General features: G+C 39.0%; 1 protein-coding gene across 1 annotated transcript; it reads right to left on the reverse strand.

Annotated features, from left to right (window-relative positions):
- Positions 1 to 304: 304 nt before the first annotated feature.
- LOC101039214 (histone H2A-Bbd type 2/3-like) lies at positions 305 to 652 on the reverse strand. The gene has a single exon (XM_003938708.2). The coding sequence runs from the start codon at positions 650 to 652 to the stop codon at positions 305 to 307; it is 348 nt and encodes a 115-aa protein (XP_003938757.2).
- Between the last annotated feature and the right edge of the window lie 16,710 nt (positions 653 to 17,362).

Raw genomic sequence — 17,362 nt, forward strand, 5'->3', positions numbered from 1 at the left:
CCAAATGAATATTAAGATGTGTCAAGAAGTTGTTTAAAATAGTCCAAGTTTCCAAATTTAAATACTAAATAAACATGAGTCTGCATTTTTTTTTTTTTTTTTTTTTTTTGATTCCAATAAACACTTTATTGACAGAATTAATGAAGGCCCAAGACTTCAGGGCCGGTGGGGGGGGCGGTGTTGGTGGTTTGGGGCAGTGGGGTGGTGGTTTCTGGCGGGTGGGAGGTTTGGGGCTGGGGGTTTGGGGGCCAGGTGGGTGGATGAGCGGACCTGCCAGGTCCCCGGAGTCTGGCGTCGTCAGCAGCTAGTTCGGGCCGGGAGCCACCTGAGAGATGATTGTTGTGTGAAAGAGGGTGCTCAGCAACTCGTTACTGTGAACGGCCATGTCCAGCAGGCGTGGAGTGATGGTCCTCTCTCCGTTGTTTTGGGCCTCCTTGGCCGCCAGCTCCAGGATCTGGGTCGTCAGATACTCCATCACCGCAGTGAGGTAGACGGGCGCGTTGTGACTCAGGCTCTGAGCGTAGTGGCGTTCCCGTAGACTGCGCTCAATCTGCCCAACCGAAAACAGAAGTCCCGCTCGGGCGCTGCGACAGCGGGGATGGCCCCGGCGGCCAGCACCAGAGGACCCTCTACGGCTCCTCGTCTCCGACATGCTGGGTATTGGGTGCCCTGTCTCAGCTCGGCTTGCTCTAGCACAAGATGCCTCTCAAGATGACCGTTACGGCGTCCGGTACTGTGTATCCTAGCGACCAGGGCCAAGCCCCTCATTGGCTGGGGAGCCCAGTCCCATGGCCATGCACATCCTCGTGCCACCACATCATCACCTGGCAACGGCCTAGCTCGCAGGTGGTAACGGCCTAGCGCGCACGTGGTAACGGCCTAGGGCGCAGGTGGTAACAGCCTAGCACGCAGGTGGTAACGGCCTAGCGCGCAGGTGGTAACGGCCTAGCGCGCACGTGGTGACAGCCTCACTGGGGAAACGCCCATCAGGTGACCTCATAGATTTCCCACTGGCCCCAAGGGAGCAGGCCTGGTCCTAGAAGTGGCTGGAGGGCCGTGAGGGTGGAGGTGGAGTGGGGCGGGGCATGGGGAATCCTGCTGATGACCCTCTCTTTGCCAGTGGGAACTCTCCCTTTCTACTGGATGAGAACACTGTGGGAACACTGTGGGCTGGCAGAGGGGAGGTTCATCAATACCGCTCCTTCACAATGTTGCAGATCCATCACAATCGCCTAGTTCCAAAACATTTTCAACACCCAGAAAAGAAACCGAAACCCTTGTAGCTATAAGCAGTCACTTCCCACACTCCTCCTTCCACAGCACCGCTACCACCCCTGCACCCCCACCCCCACCACACCACATAAGCAAGTTCTCAGTAGTCCCTCAACCACTAATCAATCTGCTTTCTGTCCATAGATGTTTGCCTGTTTTAGAGATTTCCCATAGATGGAATCATACAACCGAATGTGACAGCTTGTGTGTCTGGCTGCTTTCACTTAGCATAATGTTTTCATCAGGGTTCATCCATGTAGAAGCATGAATCAGTACTTCCTTTCTTTGAATCACTGAATATTAGTCCGTTGTATAAATAGGCCACATTTTGTTTACCCACACATCAGTTGATGGATAAGTTATTTCCACCTTCTGGCTATTGTGAATAGCACTGCCATGAGCATCTCTCTACAACCTTTTGGTTGAATATCTGTTTTCAGTTCTTTTGAATCTATTTCTAGGAGTCAAACTGCTGGCTCATATGTTAATTCTGTTTAACTTATTGAGGAACCACCAAACTGATTTCCACAGCAGCTGTAATTTTTCGTATCCAACAGTAGTGCATGAGAGTCCCAATTTCTTCACATCCTCATCAAAACTCTTTTTCTGTTTGCCTCATTTTTAAACATGGGTCTGTTTTTGGTATTTTTTTTTTTGAGATGAAGTTTTGCTCTTCTTGTCATCCAGGCTGGAGTGCAATGGCACAATCTCGGCTTATTGTAACCTCCACCTCCTAGGTTCAAGCAATTCTTCTGCCTCAGCCTCCCAGTAGCTGGTGGACCCTATTGTTTAGTTTGATGACATTCTCTTTTTCTATGACACATTTTAATATACATATATAGATTTTTTTTTTCTTCTAGTAGGATTTGGTATCTGTTGAGACAAAGTCCTGTATCATTTTTTCACTTCACCAAAAATGTTTTTGCTTATTCTTCTAGAAGAAATCATAAAGAATTTTTAATAATTTTAGAGCATTTAAATTCACCATTTATGTTCATTGTTGATTTAGAAAGATGTCAGCTGAGACAAAAATAGTCAAAACAGCTTTTTAAATAATTCAGCAACTTAAATCATCACTATTCTGATGTAATGGTTAACAATTTATTTTTTATAAAAAGTATATAGTAGGGAGAGCAGTACACTCTTTGAGTCTTTTTATGGAACATTTTAAAATTTTTAATACCATAGGAGTTCATCATACCTCACTCCCCACACTTCAATACTAGCAAAGTGTTATTTTTTAGAACATGTTTATGCAGCACATTATGACTTAGAATGGTTATTGTAAAAGAAACATAAATTTAGTAGCAATCACAGTTAACTGCCTGCTCCCCTCCCCCAAAAAAAAAAAAAAAAAAAAGATGACAGTGGAGGAAGTGGTAGGCACATGACCTAACCTAGCAAGTATTTTACATTTCTCTTCTAAAAACTTTGGGTGAGATTAGGTGACTTGAAATGTTGCAGTAAACCCAAATGATTTACAGAATTAAAAAAAAAATTCTCACAGATGTTCAAAGACTAAAATGAGCACATAAACAAAATTTAAAGCAGAAGCAGCAATTATTCAAAATAAATTTCTCTGAATGAAAATGTAAAGAAGAGAGAATACAAAAAGACTATCAAAGGTAGTTCCATAAAAGCACCCAAAGGAGACATTTATTGACTGCTAAAGTAAGAACACAACTTGTATGAGTTTTGGTCTAATTAATCCACCACTGTGTAATCTCCTCCATTTGACAAAATCATTAGTCCATTAGATTTTAAGTTCTAAATGAAACTGAGTAATTTCTAAAGCTATGACTCTTATACATTGGTACTATATCTACCTAGTAAAGTTTAATGTATTTACTATTGTTTCACATATGTCCTGGACCTTTCCCAAACTTTAAAAGAATTGTGATAACGTAAGAAAACTAAGTATGTAGATAAACTACCAGGACTTAAGTAAACCAAAAAAAAGTGAGCATTAATGATCCATATCAGTTCTATTTTATTGGAACTCTCCTATGTTATTTTAGATCATCAGTGACTTTGTACCAAAACCAGAAGTAAACCAAACAGATTAAAAACACACTACAATATTAAATAAAGTAAAAAGAGACATATTGCTTTATGAATTCTTGGTAATGAGCTGACTATTTCCTGGTACATTAGTGTTCCCCAAAATATTAACTTATTTTCCAAGAAAATAAGAGAAGAATTGCATGTCATGTATTACGGCTGTCCCCAAAATACTCAGAAACACCCTAAATGCCTTAAGTAGTCCTGTGCAAAAGAACTGTTTAACTCTGTCATGATATGTGTCTCTTTTTCAGGGAAACACATACTGCTAGCCCATTGAACAAAGTTTAGGAAATCTTGCCATACAGTCATTTATTACCGCTCGAAAGGAAAGAGTTAAATCACTAATCTGAAAAAATTAAAATGAATAAAAAACATGAGCTAATTATCAACATATACTAGGAAAATATACTATGATTAATTGGAGAAGTCATTTGAGTCCCTTGATTTATTCTAAAACTAACTTGAAATTATAATTTAAAAAGTAAAGGGTTATCTATTTAAAAAGTGTATATCAACACAAATGGTATTAAATTGAACTGTAATCTGCCTGCCCAGTGCAATAAGATCAGATATCCATACTGAGGTTACCTCCAAGCCATTGGGGAGGCTGGGACTTAAGCGCTAGCTGCCTGATCCTCCTATGCAGGACACCAAGCAAGGAGAATCAGGCAGAGCTAATGCTTAAGTCCCAACCTCTCTGATTTCTAGCAAGTAAGAGTTTTTAAAGGCAGAATTAAATTTCATGAAAGCAGAAGATATAGGCAAAATTGTAAAACTATACATAGAGGTTACATATTGCTTTTGCTTAACAGGGCAGAAAATCTAGAACAGAGGCTCACAGGGGTCATAGGTGGATTCAAAGATTTTCTGAATGGCAGTTGCTTAAGGAAGAAAAACTGTTTAAAGATTTGGGGTCTAGAGAAAACAATGTTAGCTTTGGCTCCTGGGTGTGACTCCCTCCAGACCCCACAAGAAGAAATTAAGAACAATGAATGGAGGTCAGAATTCAGTCTTCAGGTTCCCCTTATCTCAGGTCTATGTGCCAGTGGATAGATTTGGTAGGGTTCTGGGATTTTTAACCACAACACAGAGACAAATTTTAAGATGTTATCTTTAATTTCTGTAGGGGATTCAAACATATTGTGATGCTATTACAGTAGGTAGGTAGTCAGGCATGAGCAGGGCAGGAGAGCTGCTATCCCTCACTAAGAATGACAGGCACTATCAGGTGATGGTCAGGTGTTTGTTAAACTGTCTCATAATTGGCCACAGCCAGAGCCAGGGAAAGACAATCTCCTAGTAGATAGAAAACAGTTGAAGCTGGTGATCAGCAGCTTCCCAACACGATTTCAAAAGTTGGGTGAGGGGGCTCAAGCATGTGCCCTAAGAGGCAAAATAGCAAAGTTTGACTGTTATATGACCTTCCTTTAGGAATGCACGGCTGGTAAGAGAGGTGCCTCAAGTGAGCTTGTGCACAACTTCAATAAACTCAGTGTGCATGTGGCTCCTCCTAAGTGTTGGTAGGACACTGTGCATGCAGACAACCTGTCCAAGGAAACATCAGGGAAGAAGAAACACAAACCATGAAAACATGGCAGCCAGTGTATAAAGCCCCAAGCCAAAGGTCAAACAGTACACTTGAATCTTTCAAGTACCTGCTTGGCTATCCTTCAAGTGTACTTTACTTCCTTTCATTCCTGCTCTAAAACTTTTTAATAAACTTTTACTCCTGCTCTAAAACTTGCCTTGATCTCTCACTGTATCTTATGACCCTTGGTTAAATTATTTCTTCTGAGGAAAGAATTGATGTTACTGCAGGCTCATGTAGATTCACCCCTGCTAAAAATGCTAGATTCCTTGGCTATTGTTTGAAGCTACTATTACTTTCTTGTTTATCAAGTTGCTTATTTACTTTTCAGGGCTAGCTAGGTGCCTGAAATTTCCCCTGAAGGAAATTAAAATTTTCCTTTATTTCTACACTTGGGGGTTGTGGTGGAACCTGCAGGCCCCTAACAAGACATCCCTGCTATGTCTCAAAAATAAGTAGAAAAAAACATCGAAGAGATGGAATCTTATCATCTTGTATAGCTAAAATTATTCTTCAAGAAAGATACTGTGCTTGACCTCAAGGAAGTGAAATGACATGAGTATTATGTCTACACAGTAAGATTATAAGCTGAATTTAAAAAGGAGTTTAAAAGTTCAGAATTATCACTTAAATGAGTATCTTTAAAATTCACAAATTTACTAAGGTTGTTTTGGGTCAATTAGAGCAAGTTCATCAAGTGCTCCTTAAAGTATTTCTATGATTTTATGCATCAGATTCACCTCAGGAATATTTACTCCTGTCTCTGTGGAAAAGCAATAATTCCAAGTAATTGAGAAATATAAATACAAAAGTGAGATGGAATACCAAAGTATTAAATAAACAATGACTAATAAAGCTGGTTTTGAGGATAAAGTTGAGACCGAAATTAAGCCTTCCATCAGAGTTAAATTTATCTATATAGCTACTAGGAGCCACAGTGTTTATCACACACATGAGAATCTCAGATCACAAGGGCAGACTAGTCAAAATCAGAAAGACAAGTAAATTTTAGTACGGGCAAGCATATGTGGATTTATTTTTTTCAATCTCACCAATAACATAAATCACGCCTTTTTTTGTTGTTGTCTACATTAGGAGATTGAAAGGAAGAGTAAATCTACATTAGGAGATTGAAAGGAAGGATAGATGATACCTTGTAACACTCTAATTTTTCTGGAAGTGGACATTACCCCATGGAAACATGAAGAAGGGGAAACTAACAACAGGAGGAACCCAGGTTCTGACAATTAACATTAATGTCTGAAATCTAGGCACAGTGACTGAGTGTGATAAAGAGACCAGCAGCATTAGCATCATATGGAAAGTTGTTTGAAATTCAGATTATCAGTCTTAACGCAAGACCTTTTGAATCTGTTAACTGCCTGAAGGATTCTTCCTGCCCACTGCATAAAAAACAATTATCACGGCATTGTAGTAGAGAAAGAGTTTAATAGACACAAGGCCAGCCACACCATGTGGGAGATGGAGCTCTTACTTAAATCATGTCATCAAAAGCTCATAGATTAGAAGTTTTTCAAAAATAGTTTGGAGGAAGGGGTGGGAGTGGCCATGTATCAGATGCTGGCTGCTGATTGGTGAGGGAGGAGATAAAATCATAGAGGGTCAAAGCTGTTCTCTTATGGTCTGAATCAATTCTGGGTGGGGCCACTGGAATGAGGTTGGAAGTTCAAGGTTTGGTGAGAGAAACTGTGCCATTCGGACCCATACTTAGATAGAGTTTAATCAGAAAATAATTCACAGAAACAGAAAGCAAAATGGTAGTTACCATAGGCCAGGGAGTGAGGAGATTTGGAAGCTATTAGTCGAAAATACAAAATTTCAGTTAGATAAGAGGAATAAATTCAAGGGTTCTATTGTACATCATGGTGAATATAGTTAATAACAATATGTTGTATACTCAAAAATTGCTGAGGAGATTTAATTGTTCCCACCACAAACATTATAAGTATATGAGGCAATGTATATGTTAAATAGCTTGATTTAACCATTCCACAATACATAAAAAAATCATGTTATATGCCATAAATGTATTCAGTTTCTATTTGTTAATTTAATAAACAAGAAAAAAATCCTGTGTAAAATCCATCCTTTCATAGTTGGATATTTCAAAGATTTTTAGAATTTTTCTTTTGAAAATATCTAGTTGTCTTAAATGGCACTAAATTCACTGTATTGTCAACTCGGTTCAAGTCTTTTCCATTTCTTTTGCACATTTTCTTTTATGGCCTTACTATTACCCAAGGAAATTGGTTTTCAGATAGATCATTAATCTTTCATCAAATGAAAAAAACTTTTTAAACAATTTATTTCAATCGTGATGATTCAGCCACCAATCCTAAGTGAGGACTCTCGCCATCTGGAGGACTTCAAAGATCATAACAATACCAACCACAGACCTCAACTCACTGCATCTACTATGGGTTCAGAATTGTCAAGGAGGACTCAATACTGAAGGCACTGGTTGGAACAACGCTTTACTCACAGAATGGAGATGCAGTGGGATCAGCATCTGTAGTATTCACTGGTCTCTTGTGGCCAGTGGGTCCCTCCCCAGCAGTGAACTGCATGCAGACCTTTACTCTTCTCTTCATTCTGCAGGCAAAAGCCCCATTCTTTTACCTCGAGGAGGCAGATACACTGGTGGGGCTGGCCAGGGGCCATATGGCAAGCCCAAGATTACAAGAAAGCTCACTGCATACCTAGAAAAGGGGAAGGGTTTCTCCTAGTAGAGAAGAATAATCTGGGGACAGTTAATAAGTCTGCACCCAGCTTCCACATGGGGAAATATTCCAGGCCCAGGATACTTATGGGGCAATTCTGGAGAGGGCAGGAGGTCCTGTGATGGCTGCTGCTTCCTCCAACAGTTTCTAACATATTAAGCATGAAATAAATACTAAAAACTAGGGAACATTTTATCTTATAAAACCCTTAAAGGGATTGAGAATTTCTATGTGGTTCAGTAGACAAGAATCTAAGAACAACATAAAGGTAAAAAAAAAAAAAAAAAAAAAAAAAAAGTGATGTAAACTTATCAGTTTGTCCTGCTGCTTAAAACTATGGTGAGCATAAAGGTAAAAAGCTGAAGAGTGAAAAGACTGAAACAAATTATGTATAATATACAATTACACATTTCTTGTAATTTGAAATTATGATAAAGGATAACTAGCTATATTAATGATGTGTCAGAGCCATAACAAATTACCTAGTAATTTGGTGGTTTAAAACAACACTCATATATTAGCTCATTGCTCTATAAGTCAGAAGTCTGATCCAGCCTGGCTGGATTCTCTACTTAGGTCTCATAAGGCTGAAATCATTGTGTGGGCCAGAGTTGTGGTTCACATATGGGGCTCAGCATCTTCTATGCTTACTGGTTGTCGACATAATTTATCTCCTTTGCATGCTTTCCATGTAGCCTCTTCATCTGCAAGCCAGTCATAACATGTTGAGTCTTTCTTATGCCTCAGATCTCTCTGATATCCCCTTCTGTTTCATTTCTTTTGATTTCATATTCTGCTTTTATTGGCTCATGAGATTGAGTTGGGCCCACTTGGATAATAAAAAATAATCTCTCTGTTTTAAAATCAACTGAATGGTAATTTAAATTACACTTTCAAAGTCATTTGTATCATGTAGTCATAGCATAACCATGGGAGTAAAACAAGGGACTATGGTCAAGGGGCTAAAAATTCTATCTACCACACTGGATAAGTCAGGGGGCTGACAAACACATCATGACAGTAATGGAAGGGAGGCAGTATAATGTAATGTTTAATAGTCATGAGTCTTGGAGGTTTAAGTCTTGACTGTGCCATTTCTTAAATGTTCTTTTCTCTAAGCTTTGTTTTCCTTACATAAAAAATAAGGATAGTAATTGTAACTAACTCATAGTATTTATTACTGAGATGACTAAATCACAAATATATTTAACCATCTGCCATATACTTTATTCCCATATTTATTAGTTATTATGATAACTTTTATTTTCTATATATTTTATTTTATTTTTATTTTTATCAAAATAATACCTGCAGGTTGCAAAATGATACATAATAAAGATCAAGTTGAAAAGGAAAATCATTTTTTACTTCTATTCTCACTTGTCAAAGGAAACTGTCTTGAATCAATTCTGGTTACAGGTTTTTTGAGAATTACCTCTCTACTCGCCATGTATTTTCGTAATTATTCCTTGGCATGATCTGTTGAAACCATGCTATGAAAAATCGACTTAGATCAATAGAATCAATAGCACTATTCCCATCCCTTTTCTTCTCCCTTTACAATTCTTGATAGTTTTTGATTATTTGTATTTCTTCTATTGGTTACTGATGTAATTCTTAATAAATATTTGCTTCTTATTCTTTAAACTTTAGAGAGTTATCTTAATGCCTCACAATATAAGACAAGATATTAGAGCCCTAATCTTCTCTCTAGTGCTTCTCTCATTTTTCTGTCAGCTGTAATTTACTCTGCATTGTCAATATTGATGTTCATATTGACATCATTTACATTTTGATCTGTAGTCTTAGTCAGATATTTATAACAATCTTTATGATACCACAGATTTATAATTATTGTTCAGCTGTGGCTGAAGGAGGCCAATGTAGAGCTTGAGCTATGGCTTCAGAGGGTGCAAACCTCAAGCCTTGGCAGCTTCCACATGGTGGTGAGTGTGCTAGTACACAGAAGTCAAGAATTGGGGTTTGGGAGCCTCTGCCTAGACTTCAGAAGATGTATGGAACCACCTGGATGCCTAGGTAGAAGTTTGCTGTAGAAGTGGTGCTCTCATGGAGAACCTCTGCTAGGGCAATGAAGAAGGGAAATTTGGGGTTGGAGCACCCACACAGAGTCTCTACTGGGACACTGCCTAGTGAAGCTGTAAGAAGAGGGCTACCTTCCTCCAGACCCCAGAATGGTAGATCCACTGACAGCTTGCACCACATGCCTGGAAAAGCCACAGACACTCTATTCCAGCCCATGAAGGCAACTGAGATTGAGGTCGTACCCTGCAAAGCTACAGGGGGTGGAGCTGCCCAAGACTATAGGAACTTACCTCTTACATCAGCATGACCTAGATGTGAGACATGGAATCAAAGGAAATCATCTTGGAATGTTAAGATTTGACTGCCCTGCTGGGTTTTGGACAATCACAGGGACTGTAGCCCCTTGCTCTGGCCAATTTCTCTCACTTTGAATGGCTGTATTTACCCAATGCTTGTACCCACGATTGTATCTTGGAAGTAACTAACATGCTTTTGATTTTATAGGCTCCTTAGTGAAAGGGACTTGCCTTGTCTCAGATGAGACTTTGGACTGTGGACTTTGAATTAATGCTGAAATGAGTTGAGACTATGGGGGACAGTTGGGAGAGCATGACTGGTTTTGAAATCTGAGGACATGAGATTTGGGAAGGGTCATGAGAAGAATGATATAGTTTGGTGGTGTCCCCAAATCTGATCTTGAATTCCTATGTGTTGTGAGAGGTACCCGGTAAGAGGTAACTGAAGCATGGGAGCAGGTCTTTTCTATGCCTTTCTCATGATAATGAATAAGTCTCATGAGATCTGATCATTTTAAAAAGAGGAGTTCTCCTGCATAAGCTCTCTCTCTTTGCCTGCTGCCATCCATGTAAGATATGACTTGTTCTTCTTTGCCTTCTGCCATGATTATGCATCCACTTTCCTTCAACCACTTTCCTTTGTAAATTTCCAACTCTCTGTTATGCCTTTATGAGCTGCATGAAAGCAGACTAATACAGGTAAGTAATGTAATAGGATTCTATTTCCTTCTTTATTGGCCCAGTGTCACAATCTTTATGCCACTCAGAGGAGCATATTATTTCTTCTTTAAATGAGGAGAGAGAGTTCATTCCACATAATGTGAATTATTATGCTGAAATGACACATAATGTAGAAATGCAGTAAAGACCATTGACAAACTTAACACTTCAATTTTAGGACCACGAATGTTTATTTTCTAAATAGCTATGCTATGAAGCAAAACTCATGCAGCACTCTGAAAAGATAGAATCCAATATACTCTTAAAAACAAGGCTTAAACTGGGATAACTGTAGTCAAAATTATACTTATTCTTTACCATTTGAATTTAGAAATGATGGTTGCAGTTTGCCATTTTGATTAAATGAACAAATGGCATCACTTACATAAACTACTTTTTAAAAAGTTGATTTCTTTCAATTCCATTTTTGTTCATTCTTTGGTTTCATGTGAATGTTCTTTTTCTTACATTTCTTTTTGTTCAAGCTATAAGCACATTATGAAATAGAATATCAACTCTTAATTTACATAATGAATCGAGCAATGAATTATTTAGTACAGTGAAAATTACTTTGTAATGTCACAATGATATACACAATCTTATGTACATGCATGTGAGAGAAAAAACAGTAGCTGTGAACTACTAAATTCCAGGGCTATTTGCTATATTTACCATAAACTCCAGAAAATAAGAAAAGCCAAAACATGTTTGTTCTCTGGAAACACAACATTTTCCATCAAATAAAAAATAATCTGATTATTGCGAGTTCTGTTTGTTTCTTCTAAGGGGGCACAGTGAGTCAAAAATTGTATGTTAAGAGAAGATTACACTCAAAATTGATATGATGTAAAGATGGGAATAACAGACACTGAGATTCCAAAAAGGGAGAAGGTGACAGGGGGTTAAGGGTTGAAAAATTACCTGTTGGGTTCAATGTTTACTATTCGTGTGATGAGAAAACCGGAAGCTCAATCTTCATCATTATACAATCTACCCATGTAACTATCATGCACATATACCCCCTTCATTAAAAAAAATTATGTTATCAAAAGATGTGTTCCCACTTAATCTCATTCATTTATATGAATGAAAATAAACATAAAATTGAAATAGAAAATACACATGAACCTTGGCTTATAAATATTAACTTTTGTGATGCTGAGCAAAAAGTCAAATTTCAAAAATGTTTTAGTTATAGCCAGTTCTGTGGTGCTTATATGGAATATAAGATCAGCTATTTGTTAGTAGGTAGGAAAATGACAAACTCTTCAATAATAAATTCACTTATTGTATATTTTACTTGCATCAAATGATTTTATATATAACAGTTCAGAGTCAGCAAAATCATTTCTCTCTACCGAATATGTTATTAGTTTCCAAAACCAGATCAACCAACCAACCAGCCATATCACAAAGGGATGTTAGACTCCATTCTAGTAATTATTTTATTTTCTTATGTTTTGTACATTTTGTACAGAAACAAAATCAAGTAATGACTTTTGAGAAAAAATTATACTAAAAACTGCAGTCTTGAATAAATTTAATGATTTCAACTGATGAATTCACAGCTTGAGAAAAGAGATTACATCATGATTATGTGGAGAATAGACATCATTCTATTTTTTGTTTCAAATTATGATCATGTAAATTAATTATAAAAAGTAGAAGGTCTTCAGTTAGCTCTGAAAACGGTGCTATAGCAATCACAAATTTCCTAAAAAACCTCTATATTTATTAAATTTTCAGATTAATGTTCAAATGCCAATCGTAATGATGCCATCCAAATCCCTGCTTGAATAATGCGACTAATATTGCATAAACACTCCTAAGCCTTATAAATTAGGCTATATTCACTAATATTTATTTAAACAGTTAATGTCTCTTCTTTTTTTCTATTTATTATCTAAAGAGCTAGCATGCTGCACTGCTAAGATGAGATGCTGTTGTATGTTGTAAATCACGTGATTTCAAGCAGAGCAACTAGCATTGCCTCAGATGTTTGTAGAGTTTTAAATGTTGCTAATTAATGAAGAGAATAAGACCACCACTGTGAACAAAAACACAAAACAAAACAAAACGCCCACTGTGAGTGTTTGCCATTCATTACCCCAGGACTCCAACATCTTTTTCTCAAGTTGTGTTGCAGCATAGTGGAGATACTGATTAAAGGGTCCATATGTTAGCAACATGGATACCCTGCTGAGAAACAGAAGAGTAAATTCTACAGGTCAGATGACAAATTTTGTGATTGTGAATAACTTCAAATTTCAACGTTTTCTAAACAGTTGAATTAGTGAAGTCATGTACAATTTTTCTTGAAAAGGAGCACAGTCGAAAGGTTTTATTATTTTAAGAATAAATGTGACAAACGAATTAATTTGTACATTGAAGTCATTCTAACCTTTAAGACGCCAGTAATACATTTCAAATTAAAAATCTCAAGTTAGTACCTACCTAGGCAGATCTCCATCTCCAGTATCTGCATCATCACCAAAACAAAATCTAAAAGAGAATACATTTTCATGTTCTAAAAAGTTTACACACTATTTTGGAAACAAATATCATGAAATTAAATAAGATAAATCACTATATCCACAGGAGCAAAGAAGCCACGGCACACTTAATTTAAGTACTAAGGGAATAGAGTAATTACTGAGCTTATCCTCTCAAGGCCCTCTTTCCCAAAGGACCCTGAAATCGTCATTTCTAGTCCTGATTTATCATCCTCTTTCTTTTCCTTTATGTCCCATTGCTCAAAAAATCTCATTACTTTTGTTATCCTTTGATGCCAGAACAAGGCATGTGTAGATAAACTCTTGAATACTACTATCCCCTGCATATTTCACTCTTTTTTGGTTTTCCTACACTCTGTTCATACCTTTGTTGACAATTTTTTTTTTATTAAACTCTTCTCAAATTACCCAGTCATGAGTGCCATTCTTTCCTGTCGGTATCCTGACAGATCTATTGTGTGTCTATGTAGTTACTTATTGCTATTGTAACAGATTACCACAAACTCAGTAACTTACAATGACAGAGTTCTAGATATCAGAAGTCTAAAATGAGTCTAACTGAGCTAAAATCAAGGTATTGGAATAGCTGACTTTCTTCTGGAGGCCCTTCAAGACAGCACCTGCAACCCTTGGCTCAAGACTCTTCAAAGCACATCATTCCAACCTCTGCTTCATTATCATATCTCCTTTACCTGACCCTGATCCTGCGTCCCTCTTATAAAGATACTGTGGTTGCATTGGGACCACCCATATAATTCAAGATAATCTTCTCATCTGAAAATCATTGATTTAATCACATTTTCAAGAACCCCTTTAACTTGACATATTCACAGATTCTGGGAATGTCATGGACATATTTGGGATATGGAAAATATTCAATATAAGATAATGTCTAATGATTGTTCACAGAATAAATAAATAAAACCATCAGAATAACCTTCTCAAATAGCCCTTTACTCCTCCTTATCTTAGCTAGTATTTATCAGATGTTTACTGTTTTCAAGACTCCGTGCAAATGGAATTATATACACAACCTCTTTTAATCCTCGAAACAAGCCTATGTAGCAGATATTAGGAATTTCCCTATTTTATAGCCAAGGAAACTGAGGACAGAAGAATTAAGTGACTATCCCAGTGTTGCACATATAGTAAGCAGCAGTATTGGAATGCAAACCCTGTTTCTTCTGACTGAAATATCCATTACTGGTCTCTGTTTGGTTCACTGGGGACATGGTGAGCAAGCCTAATTCCTCTTCTACATGACATATGTCAAAATATTTTAAGGCAAAGTACAGCTGAGAAGTGCCAAGATGACTGAGTGGAAGCAGCTAATGTGTGTTGCTCTCATGGAGAGAAGAAAGTGGCAAGTGAACACTAGCTCTTCAACTGGATTGTCCATGTGAGTGCATTGGTATTTATCAAGGGAGCAATGAAACCTATGGAGAACAGAGAATAGGAAGACAGAAAGGCTGTCCACCCAGAATTGGTGCAGAACTAGGGGAGGCTCCCTACTGCTGAGAAATGATGAGTTAGTGAGAATCCTTGGGGAACCACATTTTTGCCTTGGACCTTTGCATCACTGGGTTCAGGATATCTTCCATGACCATCCTTCACTGGGGCCCCCAGACTGACACAGAGAGGTATATGGAGTCAGCCACTTCTCAGACATATGCAGAGGCTGGGGGCCTTGAACCCCTGGATACCTTGTCACCAGATGCAGCAATTCAGGAACTGGGGAAGGACAGAATCTCTCACACACCCCCAGGACAGAGGCCAAATCTATGGGGCTGAGCAGTGGATGGACTGGTTTCACTTCCAGTGTACCTTGCTGGACCAGGCCACTGGCCTGGGACCTTAGAGGGATCATCCCAGCCCCACCTGAACTCTTGGGCTGGTTAGCAGCTCTGCACTTCCCTGGGATGAAGCTCCTAGTGGTATTAAGCAGGCCCACCAGTTTTGCTGCTCCACAGCTCCCTCCCCTTCTGTCCTCAGGCTCAAGAGGAAGCAAAGTGATGAACAACTAGCAAGAGCCTCCAGCACAGCAAAACTGCCTTACAGAAAAGTGCAGACTGTTTTCCACATGCGACCCTGTGCTTGCTACTTCTCAATGAGCAGGGCCTCCTGACCTGTCACCCCAGCCATCCCACTCCCTAGCCTGGCTTCTCAGATCAGTAGCAACTCCGCACTTTCCCCAAATGGTGTACCTATCATTGGCAGATGAGCACCATTGACAGGTGGGCACATTTTTTCCTGACTTGTAGACTCCACCTCTGCTGCCTCCAGGCTCAGGAGGGAGCAAAGAGATTAAGGACTTATTTAGACCTCCAGCGCAATGCAGTTGCCTTACCAGAAAAGGGCCAGAAAGTTTTCCATGTGAGTCCCTGCCTGGTTACTCTTCATTGGGCCTTTTGTTAAGATCCTCAGCATAACCATCCTGCCTAAACACTTCATGCAATGTTAGTTCTGTGTATCTCTGAAGAGGGCATACCACAGACAACCCACAACTACTCCCCATTGCAGCTGCAGTGATGCCACGTTTACTGACCTCAGAATGGGGAGAAACAAAAGGCACACCACAGCCACGCTAGAGAGAGAAGCCCAGTCTTTCCTCCCTGTGAGTCCCCACCCCCATTTTTCACCAGGCATGGCCCCAGACTCAGGATGGTAGAGAAGCTGCCCCACCACTGACTGAGCATTCCCACTGGCAGTGGCTCTGTGTTTCTCTGGGGTGGAGCTCTCAAAGGCAAAGTTTCTCTGCTGCCTACTGCCAAAGCAGTGGTTCTACCCTTGATGCTTTTGAACTAGGAAAGGAACAAAGAGTCCAAGGGTGTTATTCAGACCTCCAGCATACCACAGTCACCATATGGAGGGGAAGCCCGTCTCTTTTCCTTGTAAGCTTCCAACCCTTTGCTCTTTACCAAGGAGGGCCTGCAGCAATGCACCCTACCCCCTCGCTGAACATTTCCATTGGCAGTAGCTCTGTGTTTTTCTCGTGTGGCGATCCCAAAGTCAAATGAAATCTTTTCTGCCATTACTAATACAGTGGTACAGCCCTGCTCCCCTTGGACTGGGGAAGAAACAAAGATGTTGAATGCTGCATCCACAACACAGCACCCTACACTTATCTGATTGCTCTGATTGGTAACAACTTTGCCTTTCTATAGGGTAGAGCCCCAGGAGACAAGTGAAACAAACTCTGCTGTTGCCACTACCAAGGTCCCTGCCCCTGTGGCCTCCGTGTGGGGAGAAAACATAAAGGCTGAAATTGCTCCAAGGCTGTAGAGTGCAGCCTGGGAATGCCAAGCCAAGATTTGCAGCAAGCAGGCAAGTGGGAGAGGAGCCCACAATCACAGAGCATTGCCAGGGAGCACAGCTGAAAATGCAAGGAAATACATGCAAGGAAATGAGTCACATGGCTGAGGAAGAGCCTACTTAATGGCCATTACACTTAAGCACCATCTACTGGATCACAACCCAAACTTCAACACCAAAAAATATTTTGCTATTGTAACCCCCTTGAAGCAAAGGACAAGAATTCAACTACAGAATTCAGCTAAAGACCCTGCACAAAACATCAGCCCTCTGAAGAAGTCAACTGACTTTATTTAAGTCAAAGAAAGGACATAGCAAAAAAAAAAAAAAAAAAAAAAAAACCTACATACCAATATCCCTGATGAGCATAAAAACAGTATATCAAAAAGATAATTCACCATGTTCCAGTGAGTTTAATACTGGGGATACAGGGATAGTTTAACATATATAGTCAATAAATGTGATACACCACATAAACAGAATTAGAAATAAAAACCACATTATTATTTCAATAGATGCAGAAAAAGCATTCGACAAAATCCAATATCACTTTATGATTAAAACCCTCAGCAAAATCTTCATAGAAGGGACATACATTAAGATAATAAGAGCTATCTATGACAAACCAACAGCAATCATTATATCAAAAGGGAAAAGTTAAAAGCATTCCACCTGAGAACTGAAACAAGTAAAGGATGCCCACTCTCACCACCTCTATTCAACATAGTACTGGAGGTTTTAGTAAAAGCAATCAGACAAGAGAAAAAAATAAAGAGCATTCCAAATCAGTAAAAAAAAAATTACAGTTGTCAC

The sequence above is a fragment of the Saimiri boliviensis genome, chromosome X (genome assembly GCF_048565385.1).
Source record: "Saimiri boliviensis isolate mSaiBol1 chromosome X, mSaiBol1.pri, whole genome shotgun sequence".
NCBI classification, from domain to species: Eukaryota; Metazoa; Chordata; class Mammalia; order Primates; family Cebidae; genus Saimiri; species Saimiri boliviensis.

What these genes read in the sequence shown, in the direction of transcription:
- LOC101039214 (XM_003938708.2), bottom strand. Translation starts at nt 652, where the DNA reads ATGTCGGAGACGAGGAGCCGTAGAGGGTCCTCTGGTGCTGGCCGCCGG.